Source organism: Oryza sativa, chromosome 1 (assembly GCF_034140825.1).
Source record: "Oryza sativa Japonica Group chromosome 1, ASM3414082v1".
NCBI classification, from domain to species: Eukaryota; Viridiplantae; Streptophyta; class Magnoliopsida; order Poales; family Poaceae; genus Oryza; species Oryza sativa.
In genome coordinates this window covers 8431184-8447279 of record NC_089035.1, presented here as the reverse complement: position 1 = coordinate 8447279, position 16096 = coordinate 8431184, and the positions used below count along the sequence as shown (strand labels likewise).

Sequence of the window (16096 nt, the reverse complement as noted above, 5' to 3'; positions counted from 1 at the left end):
AAATAGTGTAAAAAAACTCAAAATTATAGGACGCACCCCGCCTCCTGGCTGTCCTTGGTTGCCCACGCACGACCGTCCACCCCGCAAAAGGATAAGAAAAAAATTGATCGACGAGACACATCACAAGTGGGAACATTTTACTACCAGTGACAGTGAGAGACTAGCGTCGCGCACATGCACATCTTGTGCGTCTCACCCTCACCGGCAGGTTACCGCACCGCTGCTAGGCAGCTAGGCTGCTCTTGTCGGATTTTTTCCATGAAAACGAATCTCTTCGTGGCCGTGTTCCGTTACTTTTAAAAAAAATTAAAGGATACGGACACACATTTAAAGTATTAAACGCAGACTAATAATAAAACAAATAATAGATATGTATTAAGCCTAATTAATCTATCATTAGCATATGTTTATTGTAGCAACATATTATCAAATCATGGTGTAATTATGCTTAAAAGATTCGTCTAATAATTTATATGTAAACTGTACAATTAGTTTTTTTCGTCCATATTTAATGTCTTATGTATGTGTTTAAAAATTTAATGTGATGAAAAAATTAGAAGTTTGAAGGGAGACACAGCCGTAGCCGCATGCGTTTGCGCGAGTGCACAGCTACTCGCACGCAGCGAGCAGCGACCCCGCGAACCCTCCTCTACCAGCACGGACGGCAACCACGTTGGAGTAGTAGAAGTAGTACTCGTACGTGCTGGGTCTGTGACGCCCGCGTCTTGTCGTGTCGATCACTCACTCCACACCCGCGCGCGTCCGTCCACCACCACACCCAACCCCGCGAATCGGCGCCCCGATCGAAACCGAGAGCGTTTTCCTTTTCTCTTTCCCGTTTTTTCGCCGCTCGCGCGGCACGGGCAGGTAGTAGTACGTCGTCGCGCGTCGCGGTTGGGGGCTTGGCTACCGCGCGTCTCGCGGTTTCGCACCGGCGCGAGCGCGACGAGAAGAGAGGAGCGATGCGACGAGCGTTGCGTTGCGGTTTTTTTGCGTTTTGGTTGGGTTTGGATCGGGGTGGGGGGTGGGGGGTGGGGGCAGAGGCGCAGAGCGTGTCGGCTAGCGTACTTGCCCGTTTTCATATTTCAGCTGTTGCTTTCTCGGCTGGAGTCGAGACTTTTCCCCTCCACATGCCTGCCTGCACGCTTTCCTGGCTGCCATCTGCACCACAGGCCACACTGCATCCGCTGCCCGGCACAGACTTCCGGGTGGGTGCACCGGATAATAAAGGTATGGTTAAGCCAAAGTAGGGAGTTTGAATCCAAACTAGTACTTCTCTATCACATCAACATATCATACACACAACTTTTTAGTCACATTATCTTCAATTTCAACCAAAATCCAAACTTGCGCTGAACTAAACACAGCCTAGGGCGTTATCATTAAGAACAATTCTTTTAACATCGAGTTTAGTTCCAAACTTTTTCTTAGAACTTCTAATTTTTCCATCACATCAAAACTTTTCTACACACATACTCGTAAACTCCCAACTTTTCCGTCACATCATTTCAATTTCAACCAAATTTCTAATTTTTAGCGTGAACTAAACATACCCTAAGATGTACTCTCTCCGTTCAAAAATATAAGAATCTAAAATCGGATGAAATATTTTCTAGTCTGTTCATATTTATAGTATTAGAAAATATCCCATCCGATTTAGGTTCTTATATTTGGGACGAAGAAAGTATATTTTATTTTAGCTTCCGTTAATATATTTTTTAAGCTACTAAACGGTGTATTTTGTGCGAATACTTTAAGTATAGAAGTTGCTCTAAAATATTAAATAAATTTATTTTTTAAGTTTGAAATATTAAAATTCAATTAATTATATGCTAATGGCTTTCTCAGTTTGCATATCCGTATATAATCTTTATCTTCGTCAAATTTAAATGGGTCTTAACAAACATTTCTTTTCTCTGCTTCAGCAAATCTAAACGTCGGCCCTGTTTGGATCCATGGGTTATTTTTTACCCTCCCTCACGTAGCCCCAGATAGCCCAAAAATTCCAAACATGTGAGCTATTTCAGGGCTTTTTTGGAAATAACCCATCCAAAAAAACTATTCCTCTCAAGGGGTGCTAAGAGCAAGTTTAATAGTATAGCCAACTACTAGCTCCAAATCATTTATAGCCAATGAATTCATAGAATAGTTGCTTACTATTAATACATGGTCCCACCTGTCATATACATATTACGTCTTAGAGTCCATACTGTAGCTAGCAACAGATCGTAGCCCGCTGCTATTATCTCTCTTCTTTTATCTCTTTAAAATATATTTATAGCTGGCTTATAGTATGCTATTGTACCTGCTCTAATTGGGGCTATTTCGGGTGGGCCCACTGAAAAAATGTCTTTTCTCTCTCTCTTCGTGGGAAAGTGCATTAAAAGCCAAATAGCTCTCAAAATAACCCTTGGATCCAAACAACTTATGGCTATTTCGTTATGTAAAAAATAGCTCTTAAAATAACTCTTGGCTAGTTCTCCAAACAGAGCCGTCAGTACGTGATGGGGCTAAAGTCAATGTTTTCTTGGGTAAGTCGAAGACATTATACTTGTAGTTGTAGTTGAAGGGAATTAAAGGACGGATGGTTCGGAAAACAGATGAAGAATGGTCCAAAGAAAAGAAAATTAAAGTCATCATTCGGTGCCAAGGTCATGAATATCAGTTGAATAAATAAACACCGAGGCATATGGAAAAACGATAAGGTAAATTTCAATCTGTAGAATTATACTCTCTCCATCTACTTTTGATAATCATATTTCCAAATCTAAAAATTTTATTTTTAATAGGCATATTTTTATTGGTATGCAATATTTATTTTTCAATGAGGGGCAACAATAGCTGCCAAATATTGTACCGGTATTTATAAGTATTTATTTATTGAGAAAGAATCAACGACTCGCAGATACATTATGGATGCAAGATCATAGCTTGGGTAAAACTAGGTCCTAGCAGCTTGATTTTCCCAAGAGTTTGAACTACTACCAATTGGAGCAATAAGGTTATCATGGGCTCATGGCCACTAATCTACCAAACGGTCCATTGGTTGGCTGAAATGAATTCAATTTTCAAATTTTGATTTCAATTCACAGCCTTTCAACCGAACTACTCCCTTTAGTTATTGTCCGGTTATTACCAGTTGGTTACTCAACAACTTAGGTTGGTAGTGGTTTGTTTAGATGGGAACAAGACAGAAGGAAGGAACATATGTAGCGTAATGCGTATCTTTGTTTACTCTGTTTGTTTTTGGTCATCAAGGACACGAGCGAGTTACAAATGGCCATACGAGCAAAAATACAGGCAAAACGCCCTCTGCTTACGTGGTAAAATGCGCGTGACCAGTTTAAAATATGTACAGAGCACATCGTAATACTCTCTCCATCCCGATTTGGCGATTTGATCATCTCTAAGCAAATGACATCAAGAATAAGGGCATCCAAATACTCCCTCCATTCCAAATTAATCTATATATAGTTTTTTTTATTATTCCTAAATGATCTACATATTTATTCATTTATTAAGCCTATTCGTTATTTGTGCATTGGAGTAAATGGACATTGATACATGCATCCATGCAAACAAGTATTTATAACCCACATGCAATATCTTGATTTACTATTGGCTAGAAAATAGTGGAGATGGTGCATACATTGCTAGAGTAAATATAGTATGAGAAAATTATTAGCTTTTCTTGGTCTTGGTGTACCTCTAAAATATGTATATCAATTTAGAATGGAGGGAGTATTCATCATTACTCCCCCCGTCCCATAATACAAGGGATTTTGAGTTTTAGTTTGCATTGTTTGACCACTCATCTTATTCAAAAAATTTGTGCAAATATAAAAAACGAAAAGTTGTGCTTAAAGTACTTTAGATAATAAAGTAAGTCAAAAAATCAAATAATTATTCTAACTTTTTTGAATAATACGAGTGGTCAAACAGTGCAATCAAAACTCAAAATCCCTTATATTATGGGACAGAGGGAGTATCAAATTAATCCTCATTGGTTAAGGTGCTTCATCGCTTCATGTCCTGTGTATTGCTCATATTTTAAATATTGCATACCATTACACGAATAGAAATTATTTTTTATTGGTTTCATACAACACCATTTAATGATGCATATTTACTCTTTGAAAAAAAACACTTTGTTAAATGATGATCATTTTGAGAAGACCTCAAAAATCTTAGAGGATGATTAAAATGGAATGGAGGGAGTAATAAGAGCAGGTACGATAACAGACTATAAGCCAGCTATAAACACATATTGAGAAGATAAAAGAGGAAAGAGAAGAGCAGCGGGCTATAACAGCCAGCTGCAACATAGACTCCAAGACACAATGCATGTATGACAGGTAAGACCATGTATTAATAGTATAATACTCTGTATATGCTTATAGATAACTATTGTAAATCGACCATAGATGATTTAGAACTAATAATTGGCTATACTATTAAACCTGCTCTAATTAATGAATCAAACTGTCACCAATGAATGAAATTAGGGCCTGGTTTAGTTACAACTTTTTCTTTAAACTTCCAACTTTTCCATCACATCAAAATTTTCCTACACGCATAAATTTTCAACTTTTTTCTTAAAACTTCTAATTTTGGCGTGGAACTAAATACACTCTAAATATAAAATCCTGGGCAATAAATGCTCGGGCTAAAACAAGGATGGAACACGTCAGCGGGTCCATCCCTATCTCACTCGGTCGGTGCTAGTACTGCTTCCACGAGATCCATCCGAGCAGCAGCAGCAGCAGTAGCCGCCGCCGATCCGAGAAAAAGAAGAAAAAGAAAAAGAAAACCAGCAACCGAAGCGACAACTCCTCTCCCGCAACTTCACCGTCTCGTCTCATCTCATCTCGTCTCGCCCCGCTGTAATCTCGTACCGCGTCATCTCGCGGAGACGCGAGAAAAAGTCCGCGCGCTTCTCTCTCTCTCTCTCTCTCTCCCTCTCGTGGGCCGCTGCCCGCACGTCGCACTCACGACCGGACGCCAGCTCACGAATATCCACCCGATTTAATCCCGCCCCCTTCGATTCCGCCGCTCCGCGCGTATCGCATAGGCGAGTTGTCGTATCGATACGCGCACCCACTTATACATAAGCCGACCTCCTTATCGTAGATAAGCAAGTGGGGGTGGCGTGGGGAGAGAGAAAAGGGCGAGAGGTCTGCAACGCATCGAAGAAAGCGAGACTAAAGTTTCTCTCTCCTCTCCTCTCTCTCTCTTTCTTTCTCTCGCGACCTCCTCCTCCTTCCACATCTCCGTCTCTCTCTCTCTCATCACGAGGGGAGGCGGCGGCGGCGACGGGGAAACCCTAGAATTCGGCGGGGTGAAGCGGTGAAGGCGCCCGCGGCAGATCGGAGCCGGGAGGGGGGTTTCAGCGGCGGCGGGGGGGCGGCGCCATGTCGTCGCTCAGCCGGGAGCTCGTGTTCCTCATCCTCCAGTTCCTCGACGAGGAGAAGTTCAAGGAGACCGTGCACAAGTGCGTAGCCTTTCTCCCTCCCCTGCCTCTCTCGCTGGTTTCTTCGTTCGCCGGTTGGGTTGGACCGTGGGCTCTGTTTTTTTTTGGGTGATTCGGTGGGAGGTTGGTTGGGCGCAGGCGACTCTGCTTTTTTTGGGATTTGTTTCGCGAGTGTTTGTGCGTGTTTTTTTTATCTATGATTTTTTTTTGCGTGATGCGTCTCCAGATTTTTTTTTTAGTTTTGGGCTTTGAGTTCCATCGGAAAAAAAAATTCGCTCTGTTTGATCTGTTAATATGCAAGGAAATTTTTTCCGAAGTTTTTTTTGGCTGGTTTGGTCAAAGTTTTTTTCCTCGTGGTTTTCTCCAGGATGGTTGTTAGTATTTTATCAATTTGGTCAATATCAATTTTTGGGGGAGGGGCTCTGGTCATGGTATTTTTATTTTATTGGGATAGTTGAGGGGGAGATTTGAAATTTCGAGCTCACATGCGCCTCTTTTTTTTTTTCGCTTTGCCTTGTTCGGGAAAAAAAAACTTGTCTGTTTTTTTTATCCCGAATCCTATTCTCTGTCGGCTGCTTAAATTCGTCTGAACAATTGAATCTCTAGATTCAATGTGATTAAGTCGGTGATTGGTTTTGTCATTATAATCACTTGTGCTGTGTCGACTGAGCCAGTAATTGTACATGTCATTTCTCTGGATTGCATCAACACCGTCGAAATAATTGAGAATTATTTACGAAAATATAACCAAATTTTAAGCAAGCAGTCGGGCAATTATAACTTACAAAGCTGTTGTTGAACTTGTCTGAACTTATGTTCTGTACTTTCTGTCGTTTCTGCTCAAATTTTTACATTGTAGACTTTATAGTGGCATACGGTAGGTTAGTCCGAATTAGAGTGTCCAGCTTGACACCCGAAGGTCTCCGTCATTGCAATTGAGCTCTGCTGTCACTCGTTTACTGCTCATTCTACGAAAAGATGGGGAAAAAAAATCCTTCAACTAATGTTCTATTTCCTTGTCACGACTATTATGTTGGATTCAATGGTACATTTGGTCTAGCAAGGTGTAATTTCCTAATATGGTACATTCTGTTTTAGGCTTGAGCAAGAGTCAGGATTCTTCTTCAACATGAAGTACTTTGAAGAGAAGGTCCATGCTGGGGAGTGGGATGAAGTGGAGAAATATCTTTCAGGTTTCACCAAGGTGGATGACAATAGGTATTCTATGAAGATATTCTTTGAGATCAGAAAGCAGAAGTATTTGGAAGCACTTGACAGGTATAATTTCATATCTGAAGGGAAAGTTCCCATTTCAACCAAAAAAAGGACTTGTGTTCCATCCTTTTGGCACTGGGTGAGATATAACTTCTACTAATTTTCATATTCATTTATATATTTTTTTTGTAACAGGCATGATAGAGCAAAGGCAGTAGATATTCTTGTTAAAGATCTTAAAGTCTTCTCGACATTCAACGAGGAGTTATATAAAGAGATAACACAGCTTCTAACTCTTGAGAATTTCAGGTTCTTACTTCATCTTGCCTTGTATTTTCTGTTGACTGTTGTGCGAGTGTGTTGATAGGCTTGCTAGTTGAATTTTGCATTATTAGGGTTCTTTAGATTATTCCTTTATCTGAACAATGACACCAAAGAAATGTATAATGTGTTGACAGAGACAATGAGCTGTTGATGTTTCTTGAATTGATTTTTTTAGTTACCACTTACCAGGTAATGGTGGTTTAGTTGTGCTCATGGATCATTCATATCTTCACACTGCTGATCAGGACATGAAAGCATTTCCTTAGAGCGATATACTTCATGAGCATTTTAAGTTTCCACTTGGTGCAGCTGTGACTTGCAATAAGTTTGCCATCACGGAGAACTAAAGTAGGGCATGGATTCTTCTTTTTTCTTTTTTTTGATAGAACATGAAATTGAATGTGTAGTTGAGTGCGCCCTCCAGTACAGAAGCTACACAAACCTGCTCTGATAATCGAGTTGTAGTTACTTTGAGTTAGGCATTTTGGAGTTTTAAGTTATGAGTGAATACATTTTCCTTTTGGAAAGAGCTTCTAGTAAGAGTTTACTGCCACTACTTTGTTAATTGCCTTTGAATTAACAAAAATTGTGGAATTACTTGTTCTGCTTTTAACAGCACTTCCCATGCCTTTTTTAATCAACCTACTGTGCTTCATACTATCATGTTCTTAGCTTCCTATTGCCATAAAACTGTCAAATTATCAACTATCTGTTGTTTTCTTGCAGGGAAAATGAACAGCTGTCTAAGTACGGGGATACCAAATCTGCTCGCAGTATAATGCTGATTGAGCTCAAAAAACTTATTGAAGCGAACCCCCTTTTCCGGGAAAAGCTTGTTTTCCCAACTCTCAAGGCATCACGCCTTCGGACTTTAATCAACCAAAGGTTTGGGAAGACAATATACTATTGCTATTTGTTACATTATATGACCTGTTTGAGTGTTCACTGTGATTTTCTGTTATATGTGAGTTCATAATTCTATGACGACATTTGCAGCTTGAACTGGCAGCATCAGCTTTGTAAGAATCCTCGGCCAAATCCAGATATCAAGACTTTGTTCACTGATCATACCTGCACTCCGCCAAATGGAGCTCGTGCTTCACCAGTTTCTGTACCACTGGCAGCGGTTCCAAAGGCCGGTGGCACATACCCACCACTTACAGCTCATACTGTATGTTTGAGATTTACCATTTCTTCTTTGCATGATTTTATGAATGCCTCTTTTCACTTTTACTCACTATATCCATTAATGCAGCCATTTCAACCTCCTCCTGCTGGTCCATCTTTAGCGGGTTGGATGGCAAATGCTGCTGCTGCTACATCATCTGTTCCATCTGCTGTTGTGGCGGCATCATCACTACCTGTTCCGCCAAATCAAGGTAAGATGATACTTTTCTGTTGATATTTGCTAATTGATAATGTGAGCGTTTTTACTGTTCTTTTATTATATTATTCTGACCTAAATCTGCAATATTTCCTACTGTACAACTTCTTTATTCACACTAGGTATTGCTATTTCTCTGATACTAATATTTTCTAATTCATTGCACTAATGATCATTGCTTTCTGATTTCACATGTCTGACTTAATGGTTATTTTCCATATGAATTTGACATGTTTTCTCATTTTTTTAATAAAGAAAATAAGTTTAAAACTGCTAAATAAGAAAAGGTGAGTTGGGACATATACTAGATACCCCCTCAGTTTCATAATGTAAGACTTTCTAGCATCACACACATTCATATAGATGTAAATGAATCTAGACATATATATGTGTCTAGATTCATTAACATCTATATGAATGTGGGTGATGCTAGAAAGTCTTACATTATGAAACGGAGGAAGTAATTCTGTTGGCCCATAGAATACGGTTACAGGCATCAACTATTCAGCAATGCGGTTCTTTGGTTCTTTGATGTTTTGCCTAATCCTTCTAGCTTGAAGTACATCTAACACCTCTAAGACAAAGCCTAATTCTCTTTGGCAACATAAATGTACATGAACATTTATTATTTCTGCTTTGCATGTCCTGATATGTTGTTTTCTTTTGTCACGTTCTCATGACATACAACTTATCGTACTATTTCCTCAGCTGTCCCAATCATGAAACGACCAACTATAACAGACTATCAAAGTGCAGAATCTGAGCAACTAATGAAGCGATTGAGGCCAAGTGGACATGGTGTTGATGAGGTAATGTTGCATTTGCATAGAAGATATATGGCTGGTGCATTTTCTATCAATTATTCAAAGTCATCTACGCTTATGTTCAGGCCACCTATCCTGCACCAATTCCCCAACCTTTATGGTCAGTGGAGGATCTTCCCAGGACAGTAGCTTGTACATTGTCACAGGGATCTAGTGTAACCAGCATGGATTTTCATCCAACTCGGCATACACTATTACTAGGTACAATCAAGCTCTTTATGTTATTAAAATCTATTTAAAAAATATGTGCAATAGTAAGTACAGAAGTCTGATTCTTTAAGCATGAATGATTGAATACAACTTAGCCAAACGATATATCATTTTCTTATCACGCTTATTACTTTATCAGTTGGATCTACCAATGGTGAAATTACACTTTGGGAGGTTGGTATGCGTGAGAGACTGTTTTCAAAGCCCTTCAAAATTTGGGACATTCAAGCTTGTTCACCACAATTTCAGGTATTTTTTTATTGCTTTTTATAGTTGATCCAGTACAAACATCTATAGTTCTGATCTTATATGCCTCTTTATTTTACCTCCCGTGAAAAGAGTGTGGCTAAAGAGTCTTCCATATCCATTAACCGGGTTACCTGGAGTCCTGATGGAGACTTGATAGGTTGGTATCCATTTTATAATTCTGTCAGTAATATTGTGTTTCACTTTATTTGTTGCTTAGGTTTCCTTTGTGGTTTCAGGTGTCGCATTTGCAAAACATTTGATTCATCTGCATGCATATCAGCAACCAAATGAGACGCGGCAAGTTCTAGAGGTACTGCAATACTTCCAACTGTCCTTAATCATATGGTTATAGACCAAATGTCAGTTTTATAAATATCACAATACTTTATTAGTTCAAGTCTGTCACTAAACCCTTTTATTCATCATGTCAGATTGACGCTCATTCTGGAGCAGTTAATGACATAGCATTCTCCCGGCCAAATAAGCAACTTTGTGTTGTCACTTGTGGAGATGATAGGCTGATAAAGGTATTAGATGCTTCTTGGATGGTTATCTTCAATTTTCCCCCTAGCCTTGGTCTCCTTCAACTTCACTTTTCTTTTGTAGGTCTGGGATATGCATGGACAGAAACTGTTTTCATTTGAAGGGCATGAGGCACCAGTGTATTCCATCTGCCCTCACCACAAAGAGAGTATTCAGGTGGGTTTTCTGAACAGAATATGATATTTCCAGTTGTGGTGCTTATTTTATAAGCTAAACAATTTCTTCTCAAGATTGAACAGAGGTAGTATGCGTGATTATTAATGTGTCCATTCAGTAAAAAAGGGGCTGTCTAATGTTATTAATGTCGATTTCTTGTGTTGATGTGCTATTCTTATGTTCCCTGAAGTTTATCTTCTCAACCTCCCTCGACGGGAAAATTAAGGCATGGCTTTATGATCATATGGGATCCAGGGTAGATTATGATGCTCCAGGAAAATGGTGTACTACTATGCTTTATAGCGCTGATGGAACTAGGTAAGCAGAGGTATTACTTTCGTACCGAAAGTTGTCTTTAGTTATTGTTGTTGTACTAATTTACTTGTTTTTCATATGAAGGTTGTTCTCATGTGGAACAAGTAAAGATGGAGATTCATATTTAGTTGAGTGGAATGAAAGTGAAGGATCTATCAAGAGGACATATTCTGGGTTTCGTAAAAAGTCAGCTGGTGTTGGTGTGGTGCAGTTTGACACAGCTCAGAATCACATTTTGGCTGCTGGTGAAGATAATCAGATTAAGTTCTGGGATGTTGATAATACAACCATGCTTAGCTCTACTGAAGCTGACGGAGGCTTACCGGTTAGTCTATGTTCCCTACTGTGTTAAACATTTTTTTCTCTTTTGGTAGTCTAAAACTGTGTACATTCTATCAGGGTCTTCCACGGTTGAGGTTCAATAAAGAAGGCAATCTTCTTGCTGTTACTACAGTGGACAATGGGTTTAAGATACTTGCAAATGCTGATGGACTCAGAACTTTACGAGCATTTGGAAACCGACCTTTCGAAGCATTTAGATCGCAATATGAAGCTTCTTCTATGAAGGTTCCTGCACACTCTTTGCTGCTTGTTATTGTTGTGGGTCTAGTTTTAGAAAATCCATGACCTTGAATATTGCATTTACAGGTCTCTGGTGCTCCTGTTGTTGCGGGCATTTCTCCTAATATTGGTCGGATGGATCACATCGACAGGAATTCTCCTGCAAAGCCATCTCCTATAATGGTATGGTAATCCACAGACGAAAGATTTCCCAAAGTTTCATCTGTTTAATGCCTCTTTGCTTACCTTACTGTTAGCAATTGAAACACAATCTGACTTAATTATGGATTTAATAGAATGGTGGTGATCCAGCATCTAGAAGCATCGATATAAAGCCTAGAATTTCAGAAGAAAGGCCCGATAAAGCAAAACCCTGGGAGCTGATGGAAGTCCTAAATGCTCAGCAATGCCGTGTAGCTACAATGCCAGAAACTCCAGACCAAGCCAGCAAGGTTTGATCCAACTTGTTCTTGCGTAGTTTGCACTTCTCTTCATGTAATCGTTCAGAAGGCTAACAACATTTATATACAGGTTGTCAGACTTCTGTACACAAATTCTGGTGTTGGCTTGCTAGCACTTGGTTCCAATGCCATTCAAAGGCTGTGGAAATGGGCTCGGAATGATCAAAATCCAAGTGGGAAGGTATATTACTCTCTCTTTGTTCTTTGGGGTTTAGGCTAATCAAGGGCAGCGTGTAATTCTGTCAATTCTGCTAAGCAGGCCACAGCCAATGTAGTGCCACAACATTGGCAACCAAACAGTGGTCTTGTCATGCAAAATGATACAGCAGATACCAATCCTGAGGATGCAGTTCCATGCATTGCTCTCTCCAAGAATGATTCTTATGTGATGTCTGCATGTGGTGGGAAGGTTTCACTGTTTAACATGATGACATTTAAGGTAAATGCTCAATATCTTTTTTGGATAAATACTTCAAAATTCAGGAAATTTTAATTATGCTTCCTTCATGCAGGTGATGACAACATTCATGCCACCACCTCCAGCATCAACCTTTTTAGCATTTCACCCTCAAGACAATAATATCATAGCAATTGGAATGGAAGATTCAACCATCCATATATACAATGTCAGGGTAGATGAGGTACTGCATACATAAAATTTGCACATACTGTAATTTATTGAGCCATTGCTATTCATTTATATTGAGCTTTATTTTCTTTCCAGGTCAAAACTAGATTGAAAGGGCATCAAAGGAGGATAACTGGTTTGGCCTTCTCAAACAACCTACAAATACTTGTGTCTTCAGGGGCTGATGCACAGGTTACTATAGCCAAAACACTTTATTTTACACTTTACATTCATTGATTCTGTTGATGGATCAGTATGGCTGCTAGTTTATTTATCTTTCTCAAAAGAACCACTCAACCCTTGGATAATAATAATGTCACTCTGTTTCCACTTTGCAGCTTTGTGTGTGGGCCACCGATACTTGGGAAAAGAAAAAATCTGTTGCTATTCAAATGCCAGCTGGGAAAACTCCATCAGGGGATACTTGGGTCCAGTTTAACTCTGACTGGAGTCGTTTGTTAGTAGTACATGAGACTCAGCTAGCTATATATGATGCATCAAAAATGGAAAGAATCTACCAGGTAGCTATATATGCTGTATCAAAAATGGATAGAATTCCTATGTTCATAATTGATCAAATAATTTTGTTCTGGTTTGCTAAAATCTCTTTTTTATCTCTCTTGTTTCAGTGGATACCTCAGGACGCTTTGTCAGCTCCCATTTCACATGCATCATACTCACGCAACAGCCAGTTGGTTTTTGCTGCCTTTACCGATGGTAACATAGGAATTTTTGATGTGGAGAACTTGAGATTAAGATGCCGAATTGCACCTCCAGCATACTTATCTTCTGCAGCCATAAACAGGTACTCACTACTTTACGTATGATATACGCACGAAATTTACCTAAGGCCATATGAGAACTAGATGTGCTGATACAGTTTTAAATTTCAGTATCTGATTGTCCATGTATATTGCTACAATATATAATGTAGTACGAGTGTCCTAGCACTTTGACCTGTAATCATCGTGCATTCGTGCTCAACATGTCCCACCCCTCCTCTGCCATGCCTTGAGCCATGACTCCTTTCTGTTAGGAACAGTGCGATATCCTAATAGCTAATGCCATATAAGTCTACTAATCGAAGTTTGAGATATGAGGATTATGATTTTACATGATCCTGTTAGTCAATTTAAGAAGGATTAACTGGCATTTTTGTTCTACCAAGTTTTATGGCAATCTTAGTTGCCCTGAAATACTCTGAATTGGTAGTCTTATCTAGAGTAGCTAGATATAATATGATCAAAAACACCTAATTTCAAGTGGGAAATACATAAACATTATATGCCAAACTTTTGTTGACAAGTTTTGACATTTGAAACCCCGCTCATTAGAAGGTTGCGTATTATTGCTATTTATTCCTCCATCGAGCTTCATCTAAAAACATATATGTTTCCCTGCACCAGCAATCCATCGGTCTACCCTCTTGTCGTCGCTGCACATCCACAGGAGTCGAATCAATTTGCGGTTGGGCTTTCAGATGGATCTGTTAAAGTGATTGAACCCTTGGAGTCCGAAGGGAAGTGGGGAACGACGCCTCCCACGGAAAACGGGGTGCCCAATGGCAGGACGTCAACATCATCAGCAACTAGCAACCCAGCTGCAGACCAAATCCAAAGATAGACGTGCATGCCGGTTGGATCTTCACTGTAAAGCTTTTCTAATCTTTTACATTGACTTGTTTGTATGTTGATGTGACTAGGCTATTGTTGCATTTGTTGGAAAAGCAAACAGAAAAAAAATGGAATCGTAAGATCAGGTGTGCTTGTAACTTGTCGGATGTTTGCCCTAGTTATGAAAAGGTTATCTTGTAATAGGGATAGTCCATAAAATTAGGTTTTCTCAGTATAACTGGGACGTCGGATGCTGTAGTTATCTTTGCTTAGATGCTTTTCAAGCTATACATAGTTTTTCCTTCCTTCATGTTCATTTTTTTTCCCCAACTGTTGTGGTGGTTCGGACATGAAAAGGAAGACGGTGATTGACGGATGCCTTGAATGCCGTCGGATTTTTGGTAGAAAGAGATACTAGCATCTACCTAATTGTTGCATAAGTTCGTTGAAAGAAAATAAGTTTGTGTGCTAACAACGGGAATTTTATGATTTATGCTATTGAATTGCCTATATGGGCACAATGAGATGTCATTAATGTACCATCTGAAGTCGTTGTCAGCTAAAAAACCATATTTGCTTGTAGATTTTGACGGCCAGAGTCACCTAACGAGGAACTTTCTTGTGCTCATTTTAAAGAGTAAATTGAGTCGACGTTACATGAGGAACTTTCTTGTGCTCATTTTAAAGAGTTACATGAACTGAACTTGTAAGAGGTGTACTATCTTAATACACAATTGGGATACACAAATGCATGCATGCTCAGCATGACTCTTGCTGATGTCCACATACTATTACTCCTTTCGTTACAATGTTAGTAAATAATAGAACAACTTATGGATGTGACATATCTTATTTCTTTCTATAATATAATAACTTATGATTGGATATGTCACATCATAGTGTTACGAATCTAAACAAGATATATCATATTCAATATTAGGTTATTATATTATACTAGCAAGGAAGAGTACTACCGTAAACTTCTCATTCTCATGAGTGGTCCTATGTATATCGGCTGTGTTCGGAGCAGTAGTCAGTTTTTCAGTTGCACATTTAGTAGGGTATTAATTAATCAAATACTCCCTCTGTTTTATATTATAAGACATTTTGACTTTGGTCAAAGTCAAACTACTCTAAGTTTGACTAATTTTTTAGAAAAAAATAGTAAATTTTTAACCGAAGACAAATATATTATGAAAAATTATTCAATTATAGATTTAATAAAACTATGCTGGTGTTGTAAATATTACTATTTTTTTTCTACAGAGTTAGTCAATTTTAGAGTAGTTTGACTTTGGTCGAAGTTAAAACGTCTTGTAACCTGGAACAGAAATGGAGGGAGTATTAACTATCACAAACTATAAAAAAAGTATTTGTTTTCAAAGAAATTTCTCTATAGAAAGTTGACTTTTATAAAATATATATATTTAACAATCTAGGAAGCATGCTTACTAAATCAAAACTTGAAAATCTAGAGTTGCAATGTTTAGTTTATTTAGCCAAAACTAAACCGAATAAAACGACTATACTCTCGATCTAAAATAAACCAACTTTTAGAGTTTGAATTTTATTCCAAAATAAACTAACTTCTATCTTCTTACCTACCATCAACACATATCAAGAAGATAAAAGAAGAGAGAAGAGTAACGGGCTATAGATTTGTAGCCAGCTGCAGCACAGACTCCAAGTCACAATGTATGTATGACTTATGTGACTATGTATTAATAGTGTATTATATGTTTATAGGTAACTATTGTATGAATTGATTATTAAGTTGACTATAATTGATTTGGATAGTTGGCTATAATAAACCTGCTCTTAGAGCCGGTGCAACAGTAGATATAAACCAGCTATAAACATATTTAAAGGAGATAAAACAAGATAGAAAAGAGAAGCGAGTTACAGATTTGTAGTCAGCTATAGCACGGACTCTAAAATGCATATGTGTATGACAGGTGTGACCATATATTAATTATGTAATACTCCCTCCATATTTTAATGTATGACACCGTTGACTTTTTAACCAACGTTTGACCATTCGTCTTATTCAAATTTTTTATGCAAATACAAAAATACTTATATCATGCTTAAAGAACATTTGATGATAAATCAAGTCACAATAAAAATAAATGATAATTACATA

At 38.6% G+C, this 16096-nt stretch overlaps 1 protein-coding gene across 3 annotated transcripts; it reads left to right on the top strand.

Moving 5' to 3' along the window:
• The first annotated feature begins 5136 nt into the window (after positions 1-5136).
• Positions 5137-14494, top strand: LOC4327709 (protein TPR1-like). 3 transcript variants are annotated; one of them, NM_001406415.1, is made up of 25 exons: positions 5137-5491; positions 6569-6748; positions 6881-6994; positions 7736-7894; positions 8006-8180; positions 8265-8388; positions 9135-9202; positions 9283-9418; positions 9567-9676; positions 9767-9833; positions 9913-9986; positions 10108-10203; positions 10283-10375; positions 10566-10693; positions 10775-11015; positions 11090-11257; positions 11339-11434; positions 11548-11703; positions 11783-11893; positions 11972-12151; positions 12225-12353; positions 12437-12532; positions 12679-12861; positions 12970-13145; positions 13747-14494. In NM_001406415.1, the coding sequence occupies exons 1-25, from the start codon at positions 5412-5414 to the stop codon at positions 13961-13963; spliced, it is 3357 nt and encodes a 1118-aa protein (NP_001393344.1). In that variant the 5' UTR covers positions 5137-5411; the 3' UTR covers positions 13964-14494. The 3 variants fall into 3 exon arrangements, with proteins under 3 accessions (NP_001393344.1, NP_001393343.1, XP_015617826.1); NM_001406414.1 differs by having other exon boundaries at positions 9102-9202; XM_015762340.3 differs by having other exon boundaries at positions 5265-5491; positions 9150-9202; positions 13747-14269.
• The last annotated feature ends 1602 nt before the right edge of the window (positions 14495-16096 follow it).